This window comes from Plecotus auritus, assembly GCF_963455305.1.
Source record: "Plecotus auritus genome assembly, chromosome: 9".
Taxonomy (NCBI): Eukaryota; Metazoa; Chordata; class Mammalia; order Chiroptera; family Vespertilionidae; genus Plecotus; species Plecotus auritus.
In genome coordinates, this window is record NC_137783.1 from 25,096,209 (window position 1) to 25,120,039 (window position 23,831).

Consider the following 23,831-nt stretch of genomic DNA (forward strand, 5'->3'; position numbering starts at 1 on the left):
TCAAGAGGTAGTACCAGAAACAGAAATTATTTGGTAGCATAATGGAATAGTGGCAATAGCTCAGGACTTGGAATAAGGGCATAAGGATTCAAATCCTGGCTTCATTTTGTTTCTCATCTGCAAAATGGGTATCACATCATGCTGCAAATTAGGGAATGGTAGGGCTTAAATGGAATAATAATAAATTAAGTGGAACAATAATACTAATCCTATATAATAAAAGCATAATATGCAAATTGACCAAATGGCAGAACGACCGGTCGCCATGACACACACTGACCACCAGGGGGCAGATGCTCAGTGAAGGAGCTGCCCCCTGGTGGTCAGTGTGATCCCACAAGGGGAGTGCCACTCAGCCAGAAGCCGGGCTCACGGCTGGTGAGCACAGCAGCGGTGGCGGGAGCCTCTCCTGCCTCCGCTGCAGGTGGGCAGTAAGGAGCGAGGGGTCCCGGACTACAAGAGGGCACAGGCCGGGTTGAGGGACCCCCCCACCCCAGTGCACGAATCTCGTGCACCAGGCCTCTAGTAACAGTAATAAGTAGCACATTTTGTATGTCTTTTATAATGCTAGATACTGAACATGCATTACCTACCATCCACAAGGTTAACATTTTATCCCCATTTCACAGAGATTAAATAGACTTGCTCTAGGTCACATGTCTAATAACCAATACAACTGGTGTTTGAACCCAAACTAGGCTAATTCCTAACGAGAACTCTTTCTGTCCCACAAAGTTCCTGACTCACACAGTAGATATAATGAATGAAGTTACTTTTTATTAGATGGTGAGCCTCTTAGGCACAAAGATGGATCCATAGTCATCTTTGTATCCTTCTTGCCAGCTCAGGAACTTGTTCCTAATAAATGATGGGATAAATTGAATGAGCTGATCAAGGAATATTTGTTGTTTGATTATCCCTATCCTAATGGAGTGAGAAATTCCTAGAGGCATTGACGTCTTCCTTCCCTGTGAGAGCACCAAGGTGACGTGGAAAGAACACTGAGCCACCAGTCAGAGGACTGGAAACTTGACCCCGTTCTGCCAGGGTCTTGTGGAGACTTCGATCATGTTCCCTAATCTGCCTTACTCCTGGCTATGTGAACTATTTCAGTGCTACTGTTAACACGACTAGAGGGCCAATTACAAGACTGTGCTTGACCTGAATTTTCTGTTCATTCAAAGTGGAAAAAATAGCCCCTACAAAGATATTAACCCACATGGAGTTCTTACTAGTATTTCTACAATCCAATGTTACTCAGTAGTATTCTACACTTATTAAATCTAGTCAGACTTTTAAGATGTTTACATAAAATTCCCACCACTAAAATGTCAGCTACATGAAGACAAGGACCCTTTCTGCCTTTCTCATCATTGCTTCCTCAGCTCTTGGCACAGTCCCTGACACATCTAGGCACTCATATTTGCCGAGGGAATTGAATCAAAAATTGAAAACTGAGATCATTTATATGTAAATAGTTTTAAGATAAAAAGTACTATACTCAGTTATTAATTATTACAGGAGTAATATACCCTGCTATTCATGTAATTATTAGTTGTGGCAACTAATTTAAACCCTGGGGAGGATGGTATCATTTTATCCTCCACATATAAAATGGAGATAATAATGGTTTCCAAACTATATCACAATAGCAGTGTTTTCTTATGAGCTAATGAAGTGAGGACAAAGAAAGCAACTTGAGAAAGAGTCAATTTGCTTTACCCACCCACCCACAAAGTCTTAATAAGATGCCTCTACTGATAGTACAGCCACCACCTTGGTAACATCTCATTCCATGGGAATTGTCTGGTTATCTCTGTGTTCTAATAGCCTATCAGCTTTGCAAGGGCAGACAGCCTGTCTGTTGTGTTGTTTGTTGTGTGCCTGGTTCCTAGCACAGTGCTTGGCACAGACATGATTTCCAACACATATTTATTGGTTGACCATATAGTTTGCTTTATCAATATAAGGATGATGGTCATGATCATGATGATCATCATTAAAACTTTTACTCCTGTTTTAGGCCATGGAAGAACTTGAAGACCAGGAGGGCTGGGAATATGCTTCTTTAATTGGCTGGAAATTTCACTGGAAACACCGTAGTTCAGATACCTTTCGCCGCAGACGCTGGAGGAGAAAAATGGCTCCTTCAGAAACACATGGTGCAGCTGCCATCTTTAAACTTGAAGGGGCCCTTGTAAGTAATAAGTAGTCAAACCTCAAATAACATTGGTCGAGGAAGAGCATATGAGTGTTGGAGACAACACCACTGATCTCACAGAGGTTCCTCCAGGACTGCAAGACTGCATGTAATTTGGGAGAAAGCTCCACATCCTGTGTGCTCAGTCATTTTTGTAGAATGAATGCACCATTAACACCTGAAAGTGCTGAGAAGTCCTGCTGTAGACACACCTATTTAATGCTGCTTCTCCTAACATTTTCCAAATATATCTGTTCCTAAACCCTTGTTGCAGGCACATCTATTAACACCCAAGGCACAGTGTCTTGGATCATAGCTTGTAAACTACAACTGTTCAACAAACTGAGGAAATTAAATATACAGATATGGGGCCGGGGGGAGGAAGGACAGAAGGATGGCTGACAGAATTAGAGAATAATTCATATGGAAGCACAATAAAGAAGGCAGCGAGGAATGCCCTAGCTGGTTTGGCTCAGTGGATAGAGTGTCAGACTATGGACTGAAGGGTCCTGGGTTTGATTCTGGTCAAGGACACTGGGCTTGATCCCAGAGAGGGGCGTGCAGGAGGCAGCTGATCAGCAATTCTCTCTAATCATTGATGTTTCTATTTCTCTCTCCCTCTCCCTTCCTCTCTGAAATCAATAAAAATATGATTAAAAAAAAAAAAAGAAGAAGAAGGAGAAGGAGGAGGAGGAGGAGGCAGTGAGGGAAAAAGCAGAAAGATGGAAGGAGTGATTAGTAAAATGGTGGTGGTTGATCTAAAACAATGTGGTGATCAGGAACAGCCTTTTCTTATGTTTCTGCAGGCTGACCAGCTGTGTTCCTCTTCCGATCTCTTTCTCTTCCTCCTCGCATCCTTTTAATCCCCTTATTTATCCTTTACACTTTTCCTTTCCTCTTTTTCTTTCAGTGGCAGGGTGTGATAAGCCTGGACTTGAGGTAGAAGGTCTGGCTTCACCTTCCTGCCTTATCACTTTCCAGCTAAGTGATATTGCTTACTGTCCTGGGCTGTATTCATCTCTAAAAATAATGTGATTGGATGAGAAAACTCTCTAACAACCACCATTCCATTTGTTGGTGATTCTTGCCTCTTCAGTTGTAGGCATGGCTCATTGATTTTCTGCCTTCTTAGGGCGCAGACACGACTGAGGACGGAGATGAAAAAAGCACAGAAAAGCAGAAGCACAGCGCCACCACTGTGTTCGGGGCCAACACTCCCATCGTTTCCTGTAATTTTGACAGTAAGTCTATAGCATGTATTCATGCATTCTGATAGTATGATTTTTATCTCAAGAAAACTCTTCAAATCACCAAATATAATAAAAATGTACTTTCATTTTTATCACTTGAGGAAGAGAATTTTAAAAATATATATATATTATTGTTTTTTTACAGAGAGGAAGGGAGAGGGAGAGAGAGTTAGAAATATCGATGAGAGAGAAACATCAATCAGCTGCCTCCTGTACAACCCCTACTGGGGATGTGCCTGCAACCAAGGTACATGCCCTTGACCGGAATCGAACCTGGGACCCTTGAGTCTGCAGGCTGACTCTCTATCCACTGAACCAAACCAGTTAGGGTGAGGAAGAGGATTTTTAAAATGCAGCTTTAAAATCATATTTGGGTAGAAAGTGGTCACATCATTCATTTTAACATACTCTGTTTAATATACTCTGTACTCATCCTGTCTATTAAGCCCCCCAGAAGATGATTATAATGAGAGAAAAAAATACTCAAACAGTTAAGGTTGGTTTCCATGATAACCTTCAGGAATTTTAGAATGAGGCAGACCTACTTTGTAATAATAGCAATAGCAAATCGTTATGTAAGTCTTTAGCAGTTTCCAGGCACTGTACATATGTTAGGGCCTATTATTGTCCCCATTTTACAGGTGAGCAAGCTGAGGTGCAGAAAGATTAAATAACTTGACTGAGGTCTTAACAGCTTGTAAGCAATAGAGACAAGATTTGAGCTCATGTAGTCTAGAATCTGTGCAGTGAATCACAGTGCTCTACTATCCTCAAATTATGTGGGGCGGGGGGAGGTATGATGATGGGGCGCATGTTGAATGGGGTGGGGATGTATATGTATTAATATAAATAAGGATAAAGAGTATAAAGATTTTGAACAAACAACTTGTTTCCTAGATCTGGTGCCGAAATAGTATAGGAAGTACTATTTCTGTAACTCCTGGAGACCCAGTCTCCTCTCAAAGGTCGATGATGACAAGCTGTGCCCTAAATCCAGACACCAGGAGTAATGAATGGTCTCCTGATTGATGCATTTGCATTGAGCTTCCTGTGGTATTTTAAATGTTTCCGTTTACAGGAAACAGAACTGCTGTATATGTGTTCATTACTTAGTAGAAATAGATTTGGGTGACCCATTTATCTGAAACATGTTATTATCTCCAAATATACCAGGGGAATAGTAGTTTGCAATATGATGTTGCTTGTAAGTAACCTCCATCCTGTTCTTTTTAGGAATCTACATGTACCATCTGCGCTGCTATATCTACCAAGCCAGGAACCTCATGGCTTTAGACAAGGATAGCTTTTCAGGTAAAGGGAAAAACCCTCCCTCTCACACCTCATTACATAGCAGACTAGCTCGATTCTACTTTTCTCCAACTGGATGCTTCCAGTTATTTCTAACAACAACAAAAAGCATTTCCATATTGACACTAGTTTGATGTGCATGAAGTAAATTGCTCAGTCATAGATCAATAAGCACTGAGTTCAATGGTGAGCACTGTTACTGATGCTGGAGGTACACAGAACATACGTGGCCTTTTCATACTAATAATCATTCATTAAGTAATGAAAAGCACCAAGAAGCCCTGACCGGTTTGGCTCAGTGGATAGAGCGTCGGCCTGTGGACTGAAGGGTCCCAGGTTCGATTCCGGTCAAGGGCACGTACCTTGGTTGCGGGCACATCCCCAGTAGGGGGTGTGCAGGAGGCAGCTGATCGATGTTTCTCTCTCATCGATGTTTCTAGCTCTCTATCCCTCTCCCTTCCTCTCTGTAAAAAAATCAATAAAAATATATTTAAAAAATATATATATTTAAAAAAAAAAAAAAAGCACCAAGAAGAAAAGCATTTTCTGCTCTCTGTTAGTACACATAGCTGCGTCCATATACCCTGGACTCTTGCGTTGATGTAAATTAAAATCATAAATATGCATGTAAGACCATATATAGAAATATATATATGTATATGTAATTCTCTCAAGTTAACAAAAAGATCACAAATTTGCCTATTTACCTACAGTACAGGCTTGAAGCAGTTTGGAGTCCATCCTGACCTCCTTTGCTGCCTACTCCCTAAATTCCCAGCACCATGAAGCTTCACGCTGACAGTTCAGCTAGTTTGTCACCTTTGGACTGGTTCTAAGGAGAAGGCTGTGTGTGTGTGTGTGTGGGGGGGGGGGGGGTTGGAGAGGAAGGTCAGGGGTCCTGCCATCCAGGGGTTTGTGCTGTTGAATTCCACTTCAGAACCTGAAGGCCGGCAGAGCTTGCTTGGGCCTTAAAGCAGGCGCCTGACACTCTGGCAGGCCACATCAATGTGAGGTGTCTTCCAAGCATATATGAATGATTTCCTTTTCTTACAAATTAGAGCACATTCCAAGTTATCCTCATAATACACATCTCCAAAATGGCTTTTGAAGACATTTCCAAATATTTGCCAGCAGGGGGCACTCAATCATTGAAAGTCAAAGTTAGAATCCTATCAAAATTCTTAACTGAAGTTGCATAAAACTCAAAGCACATTCCTTGCAGTTTGAGATAGATATAAGATATATTGCTGGAGCAAAATCAAAGAGTCCCATCCATACGATGCTACAATGCTAAAAACCAAGTGCCTTTTTGGCTCATGTAAAACAGCTTTAGTTTAGAGATTAGGTTATGCTCAGATAGGTCTGTTCTATGCAAATGCAAAAAGTTTTTGTGAAATTATTTAGCATGGAGAAGAGATGGATTTTTTTCTTACCTTTTTTCATCTTTATTGAGGTGTAATTGAAAAAGTTATACTTAATATGTACAATTTCATATTTGAGTTAGCATGTCCATCACCTCACATATTTACCTTTTGTGTGTCTGTGTGTATGAGAACACTTAAGTTGTACTCTCTTAGCAAATTTCAATTATACAACGCAGTGTTATCATCTACTAGAGGCCCAGTGCACAAAATTCATGCACGGTGGGGGGGGGGGGGGTTGTCCCTCAGCCTGGCCTGCACCCTCTCGCAATCTGGGACCGCTTGGGGGATGTCCAACTGCCAACTTAGGACCGATCCCACAGGGATCCCCGTGGGATCAGGCCTAAACCAACAGTTGGATATCCCTCTCACAATCCGGGACCACTGGCTCCTAACCACTCTGCCTGCCTGCCTGATCACCCTGAACCACTCGTCTGCCTGCCTGATCACCCCTAACTGCCTCTGCCTCCCCCTGCCCACTGCAGTGGCTGCCTCTGTCTCGGCCCTGCCACCGCGGCTTCATCTGGAAGGCCGTTCGGCTGTCTGGTCTTATTAGCATATTATGCTTTTATTATTATAGATAGTCACCATGTTATACATGAGATCCTCAGACCTTATTCATCTCATAACAAAAATTTGTACCCTTTTACTAATATCTCCCACTTCCCCCTCCATCCAGGCCCTGGCAACCACCACTCTACTCTCTTTTTTCCATGAGTTTGACTTTTTTGGGGGAGATTCCACATATAAGTGACACCATGTAATATTTTTCTGTCTCTGTCTGGCTTACTTCACTTAACATAATACCCTCAAGGTCCATCCATATTGTCACAAATGGCAGGATTTACTGTTTATTAAAGGCTGAATTATATTCCATCGTATATGTATATGTATCCATATCTATAAATATCCCACATTATCTTTATCCCTTTATCCACAGGTTGCCTTTTCATTTTGCTGATGGTTTCTTTGCTGTGCAGAAACTTTTTAGTTTGATGTAGCCCCAGTTGTTTATTTTTGCTTTTGTTGCCTTTGCTTTGGTGTCAAATTTTTTTAAAAAAATCATTGCCAAGCCAGTGTCAAGGAGCTATGTTTTCTTCTAGGAGTTTTATGACTTCAGACTTTGTCCATGACCCCACTATTACTCTTTTCGGTTTTAGACCCATATGCTCATGTCTCCTTCCTCCATCGAAGTAAAACCACAGAGATCATCCACTGTACTCTGAATCCCACATGGGACCAAACCATTATATTTGATGAAATTGAAATCTATGGGGAACCCCAAACAATCCTACAGAACCCACCCAAAGTTGTCATCGAACTTTTTGACAGTGATCAAGTGGTAGGTAATTTAGATTTTCTATGATGGCTTTGGAGATTGATGGAGATGTGTAGGGATGTTGTTTGGGGAATTAAAGGATTGTTTGTTTCTCTAGGGCAAAGATGAATTTTTAGGACGAAGCATGTGCTCTCCTCTGGTGAAACTAAACTCAGAAATGGACATCACGCCCAAACTTCTCTGGTACCCAGTAATGAATGGAGACAAGGCTTGTGGGGACGTCCTTGTAACTGCAGAGCTGATTCTGAGACACAAGGTACTTCCTGAGTCCTCACTCATATATGCTTTCAGAGTAGCTGCTTAAAATTCTGTTAACAACTCCATGCACTGTTTACTTGAACTAACAGGTGGGCATTGACATTTGCATCTTTGTTTCACAGGATGGCTCCAACCTTCCCATTCTTCCCTCACAAAGGGCACCAAATCTATACATGGTCCCCCAGGGGATCCGGCCAGTGGTTCAGCTCACTGCTATTGAGGTATGCTGCTCTCTGTGATTTGTGATCAAATCAAATGGATATAGCTATAGAGCTGGAATCTTTCATATAGGAAATGGGATCTTGCTGTCTCCAATTTATTATAGAACTAGAGGCCCGATGCACAAAATTCGTGCATGAGTAGGCCTTCCCTCCCCTGGCTGCTGGCACTGGCTTCCCTCTGGCATCCAGGACCCGGGCTTCCCCCCGGCCGCCAGCAGGCACCCAGGACTGGTCTTCCCTCACAGCCCTGGCTTTGTCTGGAAGGACATCCAGAAAGACATCTGGTCTAATGAGCATATTATGCTTTTATTATTATAGATTTGCCTCAAATTTTGAAATATTCATGGAAATAGAAAGCTTGTCAGAGCAACAGGAAAGGTCAATTCTAGCATTACTGAGGGACTTTAGAGTTCTCATTTACTACGAGTCAGTAGATTTCTGAGTTTCCCGTGTCAACTAAAGAACTGTGAGAGGGGAAACAGACTCAAAACAGCATGCCTGTGTGTCAGAGAGAGAGAGGAAGGGACCCCAGAGGGAGGTGGAGATGGAGAGTGGGAAGGGAGTAATGAAAATGGTGAGATGTCAAACAATGGAGCAGATACAGGACAATGGAGCCAACTGGGTAGTTCGATGGGCAGGGTCTGGCCTACTCTAGGGGCCTTGTTAGTCAAGCAGCAGCCACTTTGGGATTTCTGTTCTTAGGCTGTCATGCTCCTGTTCTCAAAGACTGAGGCAGATGGCTTTAAGCAACACCTGTCATTTTTGAATGCTTGTATGTCAGACACTGTTAAGAAGTTTACACTTGATCCTCAAAATAACCCTAGGAGAGATAAAACTATCAGTCCTGTTTATAGATGAGACACAGAGTGGTTAACCAACTTGCCAGAGTTCACATCCTGTTCTATGGCACAGCCAAGATTTGGTTCATGCACTCAGCTGCTCTGCTATTTCAGCAGCTCAGCCAGGAGAAGGAGTGGCAGGCCTGCCTCCGTGGCATGACCTGCAGGCTTTCTAGGATAATGTTCTCAGAGATTTTTAGCAAATCCGCACAAGTTACTCTTAAAGAATGTACTGGGTATCAAGAGAGCATCTTTCCTTTTGAATATTATTTTTAATGTGCTGGGTTGCCTTCCCTTCTCTTTACATTGTTTTCTTAGATTCTAGCTTGGGGCTTAAGAAATATGAAGAACTACCAGATGGCTTCTGTCACATCCCCCAGTCTCATTGTGGAGTGTGGAGGGGAGAGGGTAGAGTCCGTGGTCATCAAAAACCTTAAGAAGACACCCAACTTTCCGGGTTCTGTTCTCTTCATGAAAGTGGTACAGTATCAAGACTGTAATTGTTCATGTGTGCTGAGTAGCTGGATTTTATTTGAAATATGAAATATATTGACACCACTCACCTATACATAGTTTATATATTTCCAAAGTCTGACTGCAAATAGAAAAACTGCGCTGGAGTCACTGGGCAGTGCCTCTTCCCCCTTACACTCTTACACTGTTGTAAGGCTTCTTAAGGTTTCAAACAACCCCAATGAGACAGAACTATCTATGAGCAATACTAATGTATTTCTCCAGTAAACTTTCCATCTATTCCACTGTGACAAGCCCTTGCTCAATGCCCTGAGGGCAGAAAGTTAACCCTCCCTTGTGGCCCTGCAGGTGCACAGGGACCAGAACCCTCCACATAGGGACTGGCTGACTGGGGAAGAGCAGTCATGGAGGAACCCACATGGGGTAATGGGGCCACATCCTAACAGCCTGGGCCTGGGCCCCACCTCCAGGCACCCCTGCAATGACATCTACTTTGTTGAGTCAGAGTTACCCTCTGGTTATTAGAAATGTGATAGCATCAGCTCTGGTTCACAGTCCTCCATCGTAGACACAAACTAGTTTGGAAGAAGATGAGGTCACTCAGTCTTTCCACAATCCTTAACTTTCTAAAAGAGAAGAATCGTTCTGTTTCACTCTACTATATAAAAAGAGATAAAAATAAAAGCACTTCAATTTGATGGGGTAGAAGGTCCAGAACCTTCCCGTTCCTTTCCCCAGCCCAGTCATTTGGTGTCTCCAACACACCTGCTCTGGAACTCTAGGGTCCTGTGGATTAAATTCCCCTTTTATAGATGAGGAGGCTGAGGCCGAGAGAGGGGAAATGTCTTACCCACGTCCCGCAGTGAGTGGCAGGACTACAGCAGCAGTCTAGAACTAATCCTGTAGAGAGCAGGCATTTTCCTCCTCTTACGCTCACTTTGGGGGAAACTGAGAGGTTAGGTGACTTACACAGCTAGCAAGTGGGTGGCTAGAGTTTGAACTTAGGTCCCTCCAACACCAAAGCCCATGGTCTTCCCCGACAATGGTGTAGATGGAGAACCACCTGGGTGCTCCAAGCCAGAATCCCGAAGTGTTCGCTGCCAGGCCACTCCAACCATCCGTGTCCACTCCCCAGCCCCGCCCTACCCGCCACCCCAAGTTCTAGTCTGGAATCTAGCCCTGGGCGGCAAAGGTGAGGGAAGCTACTCAGTTGACCCCAGCTTCTTCCATCCCTCTGCGAGCTGAGAGGTGGAAATTCACCTGAGACCAGCAATGATTCCCCAATCAGACAGCGTCACCAAGGCCTCCAGATTCCACATGGAGGAACCGAGAGGCGTCGAGGAAAAATGAGCATCCCATTTTGGCACTGAACTTCCAGGGCTAAAAGATTCCCAAGCCACAGTTATTTCCCTTGAAGGTTCCGTTTTAGTGTGAGCATTTTTAAATTCCAACTAAATGCTAACTCCACATCCTGTCACAGAGCAGAGCCAGGTACTAAGGTACTATTCTGGGCACTTCACATGTATTAACTCAAAACCCTACTGTTATTGAGAAGATAATTGGGACAGAGAAAGTTCCCTGAGGTCATGCGGCTCCTAGTGGCAGAGCCAGGATTCTGCCCGTCCCAGGTGGTCTGGCTCAGAGTTCATGCCTTCAAGCGTGTGCTGCTTGCCTCACGTGTCAGTTACTGAGCTACTTAACTGTGAGTCCCCTGGGCTGTGCCAAACGGACAAAAAGATCCTGGGTTGGTCCTTTGGGAGGTGTTTGTTGGCAAAGCTGCTCTTGTCAGGTCTTGTAGAGAGAAGTGACGCTTACCTCTGTGACCCCCAGTTCTTGCCCAAAGAGGAACTGTACATGCCTCCGCTGGTGATCAAGGTCATTGATCACAGGCAATTTGGACGGAAGCCCATTGTCGGCCAGTGCACCATCAACCACCTGGACCGCTTTCGCTGTGACCCGTATGCAGGGAAGGAAGATATCGTGCCACAGCTCAAAGGTATAATGAAGTCTATAAATAGCACATGGGACTTTTCATGCATGATCTGACTTAATCTTTGCAAACCTGCTCGAGGAAAGTATTCATTGTCCAGATTTGCAGATGAGGAAACAGTTTGAGTTAGAGTGAGCTGTGTAACTTTCCCAAGATAATATAGTTAGTATGTGGCAGAGCTAGACGTGAATCCTGGCCTCGTTTTGGGGGGACCCAGTGCTCAAGCTGTCACCTTCAGAGGCATGCTGCTCTGGAATGAACAGAAGACTTCTTTGTCAGAAATGTTGAGTGCTGCGTGAACTTTTTATCTAGTCCAGCAGGGAAGATAGACAAGGAAATGGGTGATTGCAGTCTGGTGTGATGAATATTTGTAAAAAATATATATTTTTATTGATTTCAGAGAGGAAGGAAGAGGGAGAGAGATAGGAACATCAATGATGAGAGAGAATCATCGATCGGCTGCCTCCTGCATGCCCCACACTAGAGATCGAGCCTATAACCCAGGCTGGGAATCAAGCCGCAACCAGCTGGTTCATAGGTCAACGCTCAACCACTGATCCATGCTGGCTGGGCCTGGTGTGGTCAGTATTTTGATGGCAAAAGACAAGGCCCTCCTCTCTATGCCTCGTGTGCACACTTGCAGGGGATTTTTTTTTAATTGCTTTTGACATGTTGTCCCACCTCATTAATGCATCCCAGCATTGTTGAGATGTACTTTGAAGGGTATTATTCGTTGTTATCCATCAAGAAAAAAATAACACCTGCTGAGTTTAAATGACTTACCTTAGGTCAAAATGACTTACCTTATTACATAACTAATAAGTAAGTGATAGAGTGGGCATGGTACTTACCTCAGAGTTCCATAATAAATAGTTAATGAATAGCATTTTGCTCTTGTCCATTCAATAAAGACTTGTTTTTACCTTGCCATTGTGCCAGGGACTGTGTTGGGCCTGGGGACCGGGTTGCCTCAGTGAACGAACTCCCAGGGCTCCTGGCCTCAGGAGATTAGAGCCCACAGAGAACTGGCACTCATTCAGCTGGTCACTGGGAGCCTCAGGCCTGAAGCGGATGTCTTCTGTTTCAGCAGCTGGGCCACTAACCAGCTCTATTTAATCTTCCATAAGGTTTGGTATGGACATTACAGAGCCTCTGAAACTCATCTGCTCTGTGGGCCTGAGCATCCTGCATCCCTGATTCAGAGAGGAGGAAAGAATAAAACCCACAGTCACACTGGAGCAGAACCCTCCATGTGTTTATCCATAAATTTCCCAGGCAAAGCGCTTTGTGCTGAATTGACAGTGCCTAAAATAGCAACATTTTTATAACAAAAAGGATTAAAGGAACTGTAGGCATTGTTTTATCTGAGGTTACTCAATGGAGAGAAACCATCTCCCTCGCGTTTTTCCAACTGCTTCCATGAAAGAAAGTTCTCTGATGCAAATATAAGAAATCGTTACAAATGCTGCATACTTGCTCTGGCCCAAGCCACTTGAGTGGATCTATTTGTGTCTGTTGCTCAGGGGTAGGCTGGGCCTGGTAGTGATTCTATGTGATGAATATAAATTGTGGTCAGTGCTTCAAAGAGCCCCAAAGAGGAAAATCCTTAAGGAATATGGGGAGCATAAAGTTCCCAAGACTGGAATCTATTATTTTAGATTCACCTGGTACTTCCTTAAAATCAATAATGCTAGGGTAAGAGTTGAGGAAGTACTTGGTTGGCCTAATGTTGGAAGCACATAGAATAACTTTTTCCTCCCATTCCTGAGATTTTGTTTACTTGCGGATGGGAAAGTGGAGAACTAACACTATAAGAAGGAATTTGTATACAGTTGTGTTCCCACGTGGCTACCCATCTAGCTGTCACATTCTATGCTGTTGCAGTTGTCCAGGTTGTGGGGAGTGACTTTGGAAGAGTAGAGACTGCTGATAGGTCTGGGGGTGCCACATGGATACACAATGATCTAGCATAGCAACTGGTGTGCCCTGGATACCCAATAAATGCCAGTCTGCCCTGCCACCCCAGTGTCGCCCTGATCATTTCTCTGACATTTATTGTTTGCTCTGGGCTCTGGTATGATGCTTAAAACACAAACTTTTGGGGTCAGACAGACCTAGATGACTTATTTCCACTTACCACTAATGTTTAGCCTAAAGCAAGTGGTTTGCTTTCTCTTAGACTGGGTTTGTTTTTTAATCTTTATAATGGGGACAATAGTACATATTTTACAGTATTGTTGAGGGATTAAATGAGATCCTATATGTAAAGAGCTTAGCCCACTGCCTGGCACATGGTAGGTACCTAAAAAATGTGTCTTCCCTCCACTCCTTTATGTCCTATCTGTCAGTTGCCCATTGGATTATGCAGAGAGTTCTTTTGGCTTGGCAGAGTTGGCTCTGTGTGGGTTCTGGTCTTCTGTTGAATGTCTGACTGCTTGATGCTTCTTCCATAAAGGGTAAACTTACCTCTCACCCTCACCCTCACCCTCACCCTCACCCTCACCCTCACCCTCACCCTCACCCTCACCCTCACCCTCATCTTCACCTTCACCCTCACCCTCACCCTCACCCTCACCCTCACCCTCACCCTCACCCTAGGCTGAGGCTTTGGCACACCTTTAGCTGAACGAACCTAGTGAGCCCGGGGGCTGCCCCTGAGTCCTTGCTGTAACCCCCAAATCCAGAGCCACAAATAGTCTGGAAATTACATAACGTCAGGGCGTGTGCCGCTTCCCTATGCTTATATTACAAAAACCAGGACTGACTGCAACTCTTCACCCTGCTTAGCTTTTCTGTGTCTTAGAACAGATTCCACGAAAAGGAGGCTCCCTTAGATGTAGGTTTCCCCAACCCTCCCCCCGACTTCTGCATCCTCTAAAGAAAGACGTGTACTGACATAATTCTTTTTTGAGCACTTGCTGTGTATAGGCACTGGGCTAACTGTCCAAGGCAAAAAAAAAAAAAAAAAAAAAGCGGGCCATATAGTCCCCTGAAAATGTCTAAAATCTTATCATATTTTGGGAAAAGTGTTGAATTGTTGGGTTATTTTCTACATTGGAGTGTGCTCCTCTCCATTCAATAGTCTCATCCAGGAGGAAACTCTACCATCCACTCTGGCTGTTAAACTTGAACTTGAAGTAGACTCACCACTGTATTTTTGTAAGCATCTTAGATTATGAAATTGTCTTGCAGCCTCCTTTATGTCTACCCCACCCTGCCGGGACGTCATTATTGAAATAGAAGACACCAAACCATTACTGGCTTCGAAGGTAGGCTTCAGAAATGGCCATTGGATAACGTCAGTTTTATCTTCCAGGTATCTAAGCATTGGTGAATTTAGTCAAACAAGCACTCAATGCAATTAAAATAATAACCATCAACTTTCCAACGCAAAGAATCTGAATCTTGCACTCATCAAAAGTTATGGTGATGCTGTGTGGATTAATGTCCTCTACCCTCAGTCACCCCAGATACTTAAAATACCCTCCAAGAGGAACCTAGACATCAGTATATTTTATTTTATTGTATTTTAAAAATATTTTTATTGATTTCAGAGAGGAAGGGAAAAGGAGAGAGAGACAGAAACATCAATGATGAGAAAGAATCATCGATCAGCTGCCTCCTACACACCCCCTACTGGGGATTGACGCCACAACCCGGGCATGTGCCCTGAATGGAATCGAACTGTGACCTCATAGGTTGATGCTCAACCACTGATCTACACCAGCTGGGCAAGACATCAGTATATTTTAAAATCTCCCCAAATAATTCAAATTTGCAGGCAGGTCCGAGAACCATTGGTGTGGGCAGTCTGAGGGATATCATTTGCTAGCAAAAGAAATTTCAAGTGCAAGTTTATAGCATTACCACATTGGGAAGATGGATGCATGTAGCACACCGATTTTTTCCCTACATGAAGCAGAAGGGTCATGAATTTTTAATGGCCCTATTTGTCAGTGTATGGGATATCCCCGATTCTTATATTCACTGTGGTTTTGAAGTCAAGAAATTGATGGAAGTGCTCACTCAGGATCCTATTTTAAAACCATTCAGCCAATTGTATGAGAAGGGGGCAGGGGGGAGCGGTGGAAGGTCTGGGCCCACAAAAAAGAAAACATCAAATATCTCCCTGTTTCTGTTGGCATTTAGGATGGGCTTTCACAGCATGTTTTAATGTGCAAACTGGCCAAAAAATGCACATGATTGCATTTTAATGTGTTATGTCCATAAACAGTGCCTTAAAAAAAGTCCACTTCCTTCCCACAGCATTAAACTCACCAATTGGACCGTGTTAAATGTGGTCTCCACAGCCAGCACTGTGTAGCAGTGTGTTAGGTTCTATTCCCTGAGATTCCTCCACCATCGCAGATGACAGTATCAAATCTGCAAAACTATTGGGTTCCCTTTGTAAACTACCCCAAACATTCCCCATAAAACAGTAGTAGTCTAGGGAGAAGTTAAGTATGATACACTTAAGATCCTTTATGAACATTTTTACAACACTCTGGAAAAAAGGAGTTTAGGGTCCTGCTCTATAATCTGCCTCCAGCCTTTTTACCTCCCATTGTCAATCAGTTCTTATTTGTGCCCACTATGTACTCAGTAGGCCTAGGTATGGGGGTGGGAGGGTCAAGAAGAAGAATAAAGCCAATCTGTGCCACTATTCTCATTCGTTTCTTAAAAATAGTTAACAGATGACTGGGTTACTGTAGCAACACACTGTGAAAGTTCAGTTTTGTTTTTTTAATATATTTTGTTGATTTTTTACAGAGAGGAAGGGAGAGGGATAGAGCGTCAGAAACATCAATGAGAGAGAAACATCGATCAGCTGCCTCCTGCACACCCCCTACTGGGGACGAGCCTGCAACCAAGGCACATGCCCTTGACCGGAATCGAACCTGAGACCTTTCAGTCCGCAGACCGACACGCTCTATCCACAGAGCCAATCCGGTTAGGGCGAAAGTTCAGTTTACATCATAGCTTTTAAATGGCAACCTAGCCATTGGGGATGGTAGCAGCAGTCATCGGTGGGTAATATCCCACTGTGTTATAAGTGCCTTTGATCAGCTTGCTTTCCTAACACCCAGCTGAGGTACACTGTGTTGATAAGAAAGACTGGTTGGAATCTCCTCTAAAAAACTGCCTCTACCAGTTCGTAAGGGAAGGCCGTGCAAATCTATGCAATCAGATGAGTAAAGTTGAGCTTTGGAAGAGCCAGTAATAAGCTTGCTGATGTCCTCCATGACATGTACATGTAACCTTGTACATGCATACATGTAATATACATGCATGCATGATAGGCATGAGTACATGTACATGCGATGAGTGTGTAATGTAACATCTACTACCACTAACCCTATTCAAGCCTTTTATATGGGTCAATCGAGGGGGTGGGTCAAAACTAACTGTGCCCTTGATGGGAGCTGGGGGCTGTGGCTCTGGGTGGCAGTCTCGGCCTCACAGAGACCCAAACCTGTGATTTATGGTAGGAGCTCTTAACCAATGGGCTTAGCACTATCACAAGAAAAGTGAGAAGTAAGTCTTCAGGGCAAATTGGTAAGTGCTAGCCAGATAACATGGATGTTGCTACATGGCATTTCAACAATTGCCTTCCAATTCCAGTACTTAAGCAGTATGTCAACAGCACTCGGCAAAATGGTTTCTCCAACGACAGTGCATGTATGTATGATAAGAAAACGCATGAGGCTGCCTGGGGCTGCGGGGGCTCCGTCTAAAGACCTGAATTCTCCTTTTGGATTCTTTCTATTAGTAGATTTTGGAGTGAAAGGCAATCTTTAAGCAAATGCAATTGTTCTAAGCCGAAGGGGAGAATCTTCTGTTTGGATGTGATAAAGCAAGTGGTTTGCTTCAGTTTCTTTTCCATATGAATTGATGAGCAAGCGGCATGAATAAATTCTCCCACATTAATCCTACATTTTAAAATCAGCAGCTTGTTTTGAATAATGCCTTTTCAGTCATGAACTGTTCTCTTCTTTGAAATGATTTTGAGAAGCAAAAAATAGAAGTGAATAAACAAACTCTAAAAATCTGAATTCACGAACCGTTCAGAAAGTGAAAGCACTTTTGGCATAAAAATCTCTCTCTCCAAAATCTCAATTCGGCTGTGACAATTTAACCTTTAATCCCGCTTTGGTTTGAATCTAATAGAAAGAAGTGTTACCTCTGTCTATCATGCCTCTCTGCCTCTCTTGGCAATTCTGTGTGCTGAACAAAGTCAGCTGGAAGAAGCCCTGTGGCCACCCACGCAGCAGCGGCAGGGAGCGCCTGCTGGGAGGGGCTTCTCTCTCCTCACATTGGAGATGAACTTGAAGTTAGGGTTTCAGAGAGGGGGTCTGGGTAAGAATCCTTCAAACTGCCCCCAAGGGCAAGTTGCAGCAGGTGCCAAGAGAAAACTGAAGCCCCAACATCCTAGCTCCCTGTTCTCTCATCTCCTGGATGTGCTCCGAGATCAGGGTTGGGCTCTCCATGCAGAAACTCAAAAGGAAGGATTGAGCCAATGAGAAATTTGACATTTAGAGCAATTTTGATGGGTGAATATGTATTTGGAGCTATAATACAGGCGCAGGGAAAAACCAAGAAAAAGGGCCCACAGGATGATATTGGGGTCCTGCTAGACATGAATGCCTTGGGAAAGAGTGTTTGAAGGGATAAGAATTAGGCTAAGTTTGGGGTATACCTTCGGGGCTGATGGAATGGAGGTTTGGGACAGGAAGATGAGCAGCTTCAGGGCCCCTCCTGTGTGACCACTGTGCTGCCAACAATGAGGTCAATTGTAACCATGGGATGTGGTGGGTCCCTCTGAGCCTTTCATTTTAACACTGTTTATAACGCTTTGCACATTTTCAGAAAAAACAACAACAGTAAGATCTGTTGAATTAGGATCATCTTGAATAATTTAAATGGTCCATCAGAATGTTGATGATAGAAAGCATGCATGAGAATAATTTTTCCTTCTCTCTTTTTCTTCAACCCAATGCTCATGGGGTCTCATATCTGTGTGACCTGTTGTGTGGTCTGCCCTCTTCCTGCCCATACATGTGATGAGCAGCTGACAGAAAAGGTAACTGTTGTATATACTGTACTAGATTTAAGATTCCTATATTTTCTGCTGATAGCTGATATATAAAGAAATTTTTAAAAAATCCAGGATAGATTACTGACCCCTAACGGGGAAATAACTCTGTGTGTGTGTGTGTGTTTGTGTGTGTGTGTGTGTGTGTGTGTGTGTGTGTACATACATATACTATACACAGATAAAAAGTAGCTTTTCTCGAGTGTTCCTTCTTCCTTCCCCCAAGACTGCGTAGGAAACTATGCTGCAGGTGACACTGTATTTAGGACATCACTGCTCTTTCATAGGTAGATTAAAATAAGCAATTGGTGGGCATGATGAGGATCTGTTTGTTATAAATCTGAGTGGGAATAGAGCAGCTTCTATAAACTATAGCCTTTGGCAGTTTGAAAATGTTCCACAAATGACTCTGATGTGCTATTTCTTCTGCCCAATTAAGAACCACCCAGCTAAACCAGAAGCCCTCCACATGGGTGTGCATTGGAGTTGCCTGGGGACCTAGCGAAGCATACTGGGTGCCCAGGTCTCTCCCAGGCTGATCAAGTCAGAATCTCCAAGGATAGGCTGGGAGCCCCTGGTCTAAATGAACCATAGCACTTTCCTACTTTGGTTTCTCATTTTATCACTTGCAAAGCTCTTTCTTCTAATGATCTTATTTACAAAAATAATGATTTTGTTTACCTCTGAAGATGGAGACAGGTAGTGTTATTATCCCAGTCAGTGGATGAAGAAACTGATGCTCAGAGACATTAAAGGGTGTGCTCAAGCTGGTATGGCTTATAACATAAGGATATGGCTTATAATGTAAAGGATGGAACATGAATTAGAACCAGTTTTTCCAACTCTTAGATTAGTGAGCTTTGTTTTACAAGGCATTGCCAGCTAACAGGGCTAAGGAAATAAAATAGTAGAAAACCTATTTTGAAGGCTTTCTTTTAATCTATTATCTGTATATGCAACTATCAAGTCAAGAGGGTAAAAAAGTAAAAGCAGACAAATGAATTGATTGCATCTATAGGATGTAAGAAAATCATCTGGTATAGCTGTGGTCAGTAAGGCCAAACACATTTTATTGGCCAAGGATCATTTCACCTCCAGCTTCTAGAAGAGTCGTGAATGCTTTATCTATTGTACATGTAAACAAAAGTCATATAATCTTGCCTGTTTTGGCTTCAGAAGTACCTATTTCTATTGCCTATTACATATGAGTTTTCCTGCATTGATTAGAAATCTTGGTCATCCCTAAAGATTTTTCCATCTTGATATGTATTTCTTTAGGAGGAAGAAATCGTTGACTGGTGGAGTAAATTTTATGCTTCCACAGGGGAACATGAAAAATGTGGACAATATATTCAGAAAGGCTATTCCAAACTCAAGGTATCTGGGCCTATGCTGCTGTGGGTGGGGAACAACAGTCACTGAAATTGGCCACAGGCATAGCTAAGCAGAAGACAGAAAGGTCCAAAGGTGCGTGCTGACCGGGAGCGGCACGAGCACCTCTGGCCTCCTATTGAGCCCTCTTGCAATGGCTTTTGGCTTGACCACGATTCCAGGGGCTTAAGGACACCTGTTGATCTGTTTACGTGACTGCCACTTTGGGGCATCTGGCAGAGGGTTGGGAATGGGTTGGTTCCACACTAATTAGGTCAACAATTGTCCGCTTTGACCCACGGGGACCTAAAAGTCACAGTCACATGAACCGCATGAAATGTCAACATGCTTCATTCAGTCCTGCACACAGTCATCAGCTTCACTAGCTAATAAGTTGACTCTGTTACACGTATGCAGCATACAATCACAACCATGGGCACGTGTGTCCAGGGGAAAGAAGACAAGCTCTTAAGCTAGGCAGGTCTGACTATCCATGATTTTTCTGGTAATGTTTGGGTTTTCCAATTCTTCACTCAATTTTTCAGACTGTAATACACTCAAGTAGAAGCAAATGGGAAAATTTTCAGAACAATACATAGGAGAAGAAACTCTAAAATGAGAAATGATGTATTTCCCCATCAAAGTGGAAAAACCCACATTTTTTCATGTTATTGTCATAACAGCTCATTGCAGCTTAAGAAATACTGGCATGTAAAGAACCAGTAATTTAGAAAAATGATCAGACAGGTTTGATCGATCAGTCCCACGGTCTATCCCTTTTCCTTCCTTCATTCTTTTCTTCCCTCCTCCCCTTCTTTCTTTCCTCTTCCTCGTCCCTTCTCCTCCTCCTCCTCCTCCTCTTCTAGTTTTTTTTTTTTTTTTTTTTTTTTTTTTTGTCAAGGTATAAATTACACACAAAGTAATCCATTCCGTGAGTTTTGGTCATTGTATACTCTTGTGTAAACCACCGCCAAAACAAGGCAAAGAACATTCCCATCATCATGGAAAACTCCTTTGTACCCCTTTCAGTCAATTCCCCACAACCTTTTCTCACTCCCAGGGACAACAGATCTGATTTCATCACCATAGATTGATGTTTATGTAAATGGTTGCATACAGTATGGATTTTGTGTGTGGCTTCTTTAGCCCAACATAGTAGCTTTGGGATCCATCATGCTGTGTGTGTGCAGTTAGTTTGTCCTTTTTTATCCTTGTGTGGATGGCCATGATTTGTTTATCCAAATTGAGAAGCCTGATGATGAGGCTGCTATGGGCATTCTTGTACCATGTGGACTTGTTTTTATTTCTCTTGAATAAGTACCTAGGATTGCAATTTCTGCATTATAGAATGGGTGGCTGTTTAACCCCATAAGAACTGGCAGACCTTTTCCCAAAGTGATTGCGTCTTTCTACAGTCCTGCCAGGAATCTGAGACTTCCCGTTGCTCCATCTCCATCCTCATGCCCATTTGGTATCATCAGTCTTCTTTTATTGTTTTATACTCCACCTGTATTTTAATGATAAGTTAAGGCTCTGTTGATGGTTTTCAGATATATGATTGTGAACTAGAGGATGTAGCAGAATTTGAGGGCCTGACAGACTTCTCAAACACTTTCAAGCTGTATCGAGGCAAATCAGACGAGAATGAAGACCCTTCTGTGGTAGGAGAGTTTAAGGTGAGTACAATGTGTGTTTGTCCTGTTTAAAATCCATCTCTATTTTCTTTATAGGCCTAGGATAAAGGACAACCCGCCTCCAGATAGGGTCATGTCCTCTGACATCTGAAAGATGCTAGAAGGCGCTAACTAGGAAAGGGCAATGGGGACCAGGAACAGAACACTCAAAGCCATTCTCAGTCTCTCTCTTCCTCCTCATGCCAAGCAGACTGGAATCCTATAGATTCAGCCTCTCCAAGATCGAGTGCCCCCTCCCCATGCCCACCACCCCTCCCAGGTTTTCAGCAGGGCCGATGTGGCAACTCCCCAACTGATTGTCCTTGCCACCTTTCTCGTCCCACTCCAGCCCATTTCCCCGAACGACCAAACCTGATCATGCTTCTTGACTACTTAGAGATAGCATTTGGTTTTCTACCTGATCAAGTCTCAACTCCTTTCCAAGGTGGGGCCAGCATTTCACAAGGGACTTAGCCACTTGTCTCCCCCATACGGTGAGGACCTCTCCCAAGCCCCAAACACACCTTGTCCTTTCACAACTCGGAGCCTTGGGCCAGGCTCCCTTCCTTCCCTCGATGCCCTCCCTTCCCTCTTTGTGGTCTGACAAACTCCTACTCATTCTTTTAAGCCAGCTCAAATGTCCCATTCTTTGTGAAGTGTTCCCTGATTGCTCCTGGCAAAGTGATTCACTGCTGCTCCAGGCTTCCACAGGCCTGGGCTCCTTCCTGCCCCTATTAAAGCACCTTTCACTTGTAAGTATCTGCTTTCATGACTGCTCCTCCCTCCGAGCGCTGTTGGCAAATCCTTGGCAACTGTGCTGTAGTTTCCCAGTCCTTTCCAGTAGCAGACATTGCCAGTCGACCAGAGCACTGAACCCTGCACGTGGTCTCAAAGTCCTCATTACAGCATCCCACCGAGCAATCAGAGATGGCATGAGAGTCAAACCTATATAGCATCCCTGTGCCACACTGGGTTTCTTGAGGTTATTTTTGGGTCCCCAGTACATGGCACATATTAGGTGCTAACTTCATGCTGCTTGGCTGACTGAGTGTAGCTGGAACTGGAATCCATGTGTTCTGAATCCAACTTTAGTGTTTTCTCTTGTGCTTAAGCTGGTTTCAGGATAAAATATACAGTATGGTCTCTTAAGCAGGCCTGATGGCTCACTCATTCAAAAAACATTCTTTGTGCCACTGCTATACACCTTGTGTGGATGGCCATGATTTGTTTATCCAAATTGAGAAACCTGGTGATGAGGCTGCTATGGGCATTCTTGTACCAAGTGGACTTGTTTTTATTTCTCTTGAGTAAGTACCTAGGATTGCAATTGCCAGGAGCAATCAGGGAACACTTCACCTTGTGCTAGGTCCTGGAGAGTATAACAGTGAAGAATATAGACAATAAATACACAATTATAACCCAGAAGTCAGTACTGAGGCAGGAGTGAGTGCGGAGTTAGATGAGAGCATGCAGGAGACACACCAGGCCCTGGGCAGTCAGGGAGGTTTCCTGGAAGAGGGAACACCTTTCAGCTGAGACCTGAGGGATGAACAGGAGTTCGCCTTGGAGTGGGAGAGGGTTTACGGGGTGACCCAAGAAAAAGGGAAAGTACTCTAGTGCTTTAGTTGGGGTTTAAAATAATTTCCTTATTCCTTCTTGCAAATATGTGCAGAGGCTCACTTCTTACCACCTTCTTTGCCATTATACTGGTCCAAACTACCTCCAACTTTTACCCGGTCTCCCTGCTTCTGCCCTTCCCTTCTCCCTGTAACCTATTAAATAATTACTTTATCATTATTTTACTTTCCCTACCAGAAGAATGCAAATTTCAATACATGTTGTCTTTTTCACAAAAGGCAGCCTTTCTCACCCACTCCCACACCCCTGCAGCTTTCCTGGAGTGTGGCAGGGGCAGGTGGGGGGGGAGGAGGAAGGGGAATGGGGCGGGAGGGCACTGCCCAGGTGCCCTCTGCCCAGGTCACCCGGGCCCTGTGAGTCCACCTGCGTGTCTCTCTCTAGGGCTCCTTTAGAATCTACCCGCTGCCGGATGACCCCAGTGTTCCGCCCCCTCCCAGGCAGTTTCGGGAATTACCTGACAGCGTCCCACAGGAATGCACGGTTCGGATTTACATTGTTCGAGGCTTAGAGCTACAGCCCCAGGACAACAATGGCCTGGTAAGAGTTTGGGTGTGGGGCCTTCTGCTGTAGCAAGATAATTACAGTCATCAACCACAGTAATTGTCATGTTCTTTCTTTTGGGGCTTCTGTTATCTCATTGGGGGAAAGATACTCCATCCAAACAATGCATTCAAGAGGGGCATTTACCTAAGAGCTTGAGGGGCTTGGATCCGTCTGCTCTGGTTCATCCTCACGTTACAGATGTGACCTCAGAGG

General features: G+C 43.8%; 1 protein-coding gene across 1 annotated transcript in view; it reads left to right on the top strand.

Moving 5' to 3' along the window:
• Window positions 1-23,831, top strand: part of MYOF (myoferlin) — a 134,470-nt gene that overhangs the window by 88,715 nt on the left and 21,924 nt on the right. Inside the window, exons 30-42 of the mRNA XM_080687487.1 lie at window positions 2,024-2,197; window positions 3,333-3,441; window positions 4,684-4,761; window positions 7,340-7,521; window positions 7,616-7,774; window positions 7,899-7,997; window positions 9,155-9,316; window positions 11,141-11,306; window positions 14,493-14,569; window positions 18,370-18,381; window positions 19,672-19,770; window positions 21,315-21,440; window positions 23,457-23,612. Of these exons, the coding sequence (XP_080543613.1) occupies window positions 2,024-2,197; window positions 3,333-3,441; window positions 4,684-4,761; window positions 7,340-7,521; window positions 7,616-7,774; window positions 7,899-7,997; window positions 9,155-9,316; window positions 11,141-11,306; window positions 14,493-14,569; window positions 18,370-18,381; window positions 19,672-19,770; window positions 21,315-21,440; window positions 23,457-23,612 (1,599 nt within the window). The remainder of the gene's footprint in view (window positions 1-2,023; window positions 2,198-3,332; window positions 3,442-4,683; window positions 4,762-7,339; window positions 7,522-7,615; window positions 7,775-7,898; window positions 7,998-9,154; window positions 9,317-11,140; window positions 11,307-14,492; window positions 14,570-18,369; window positions 18,382-19,671; window positions 19,771-21,314; window positions 21,441-23,456; window positions 23,613-23,831) is intronic.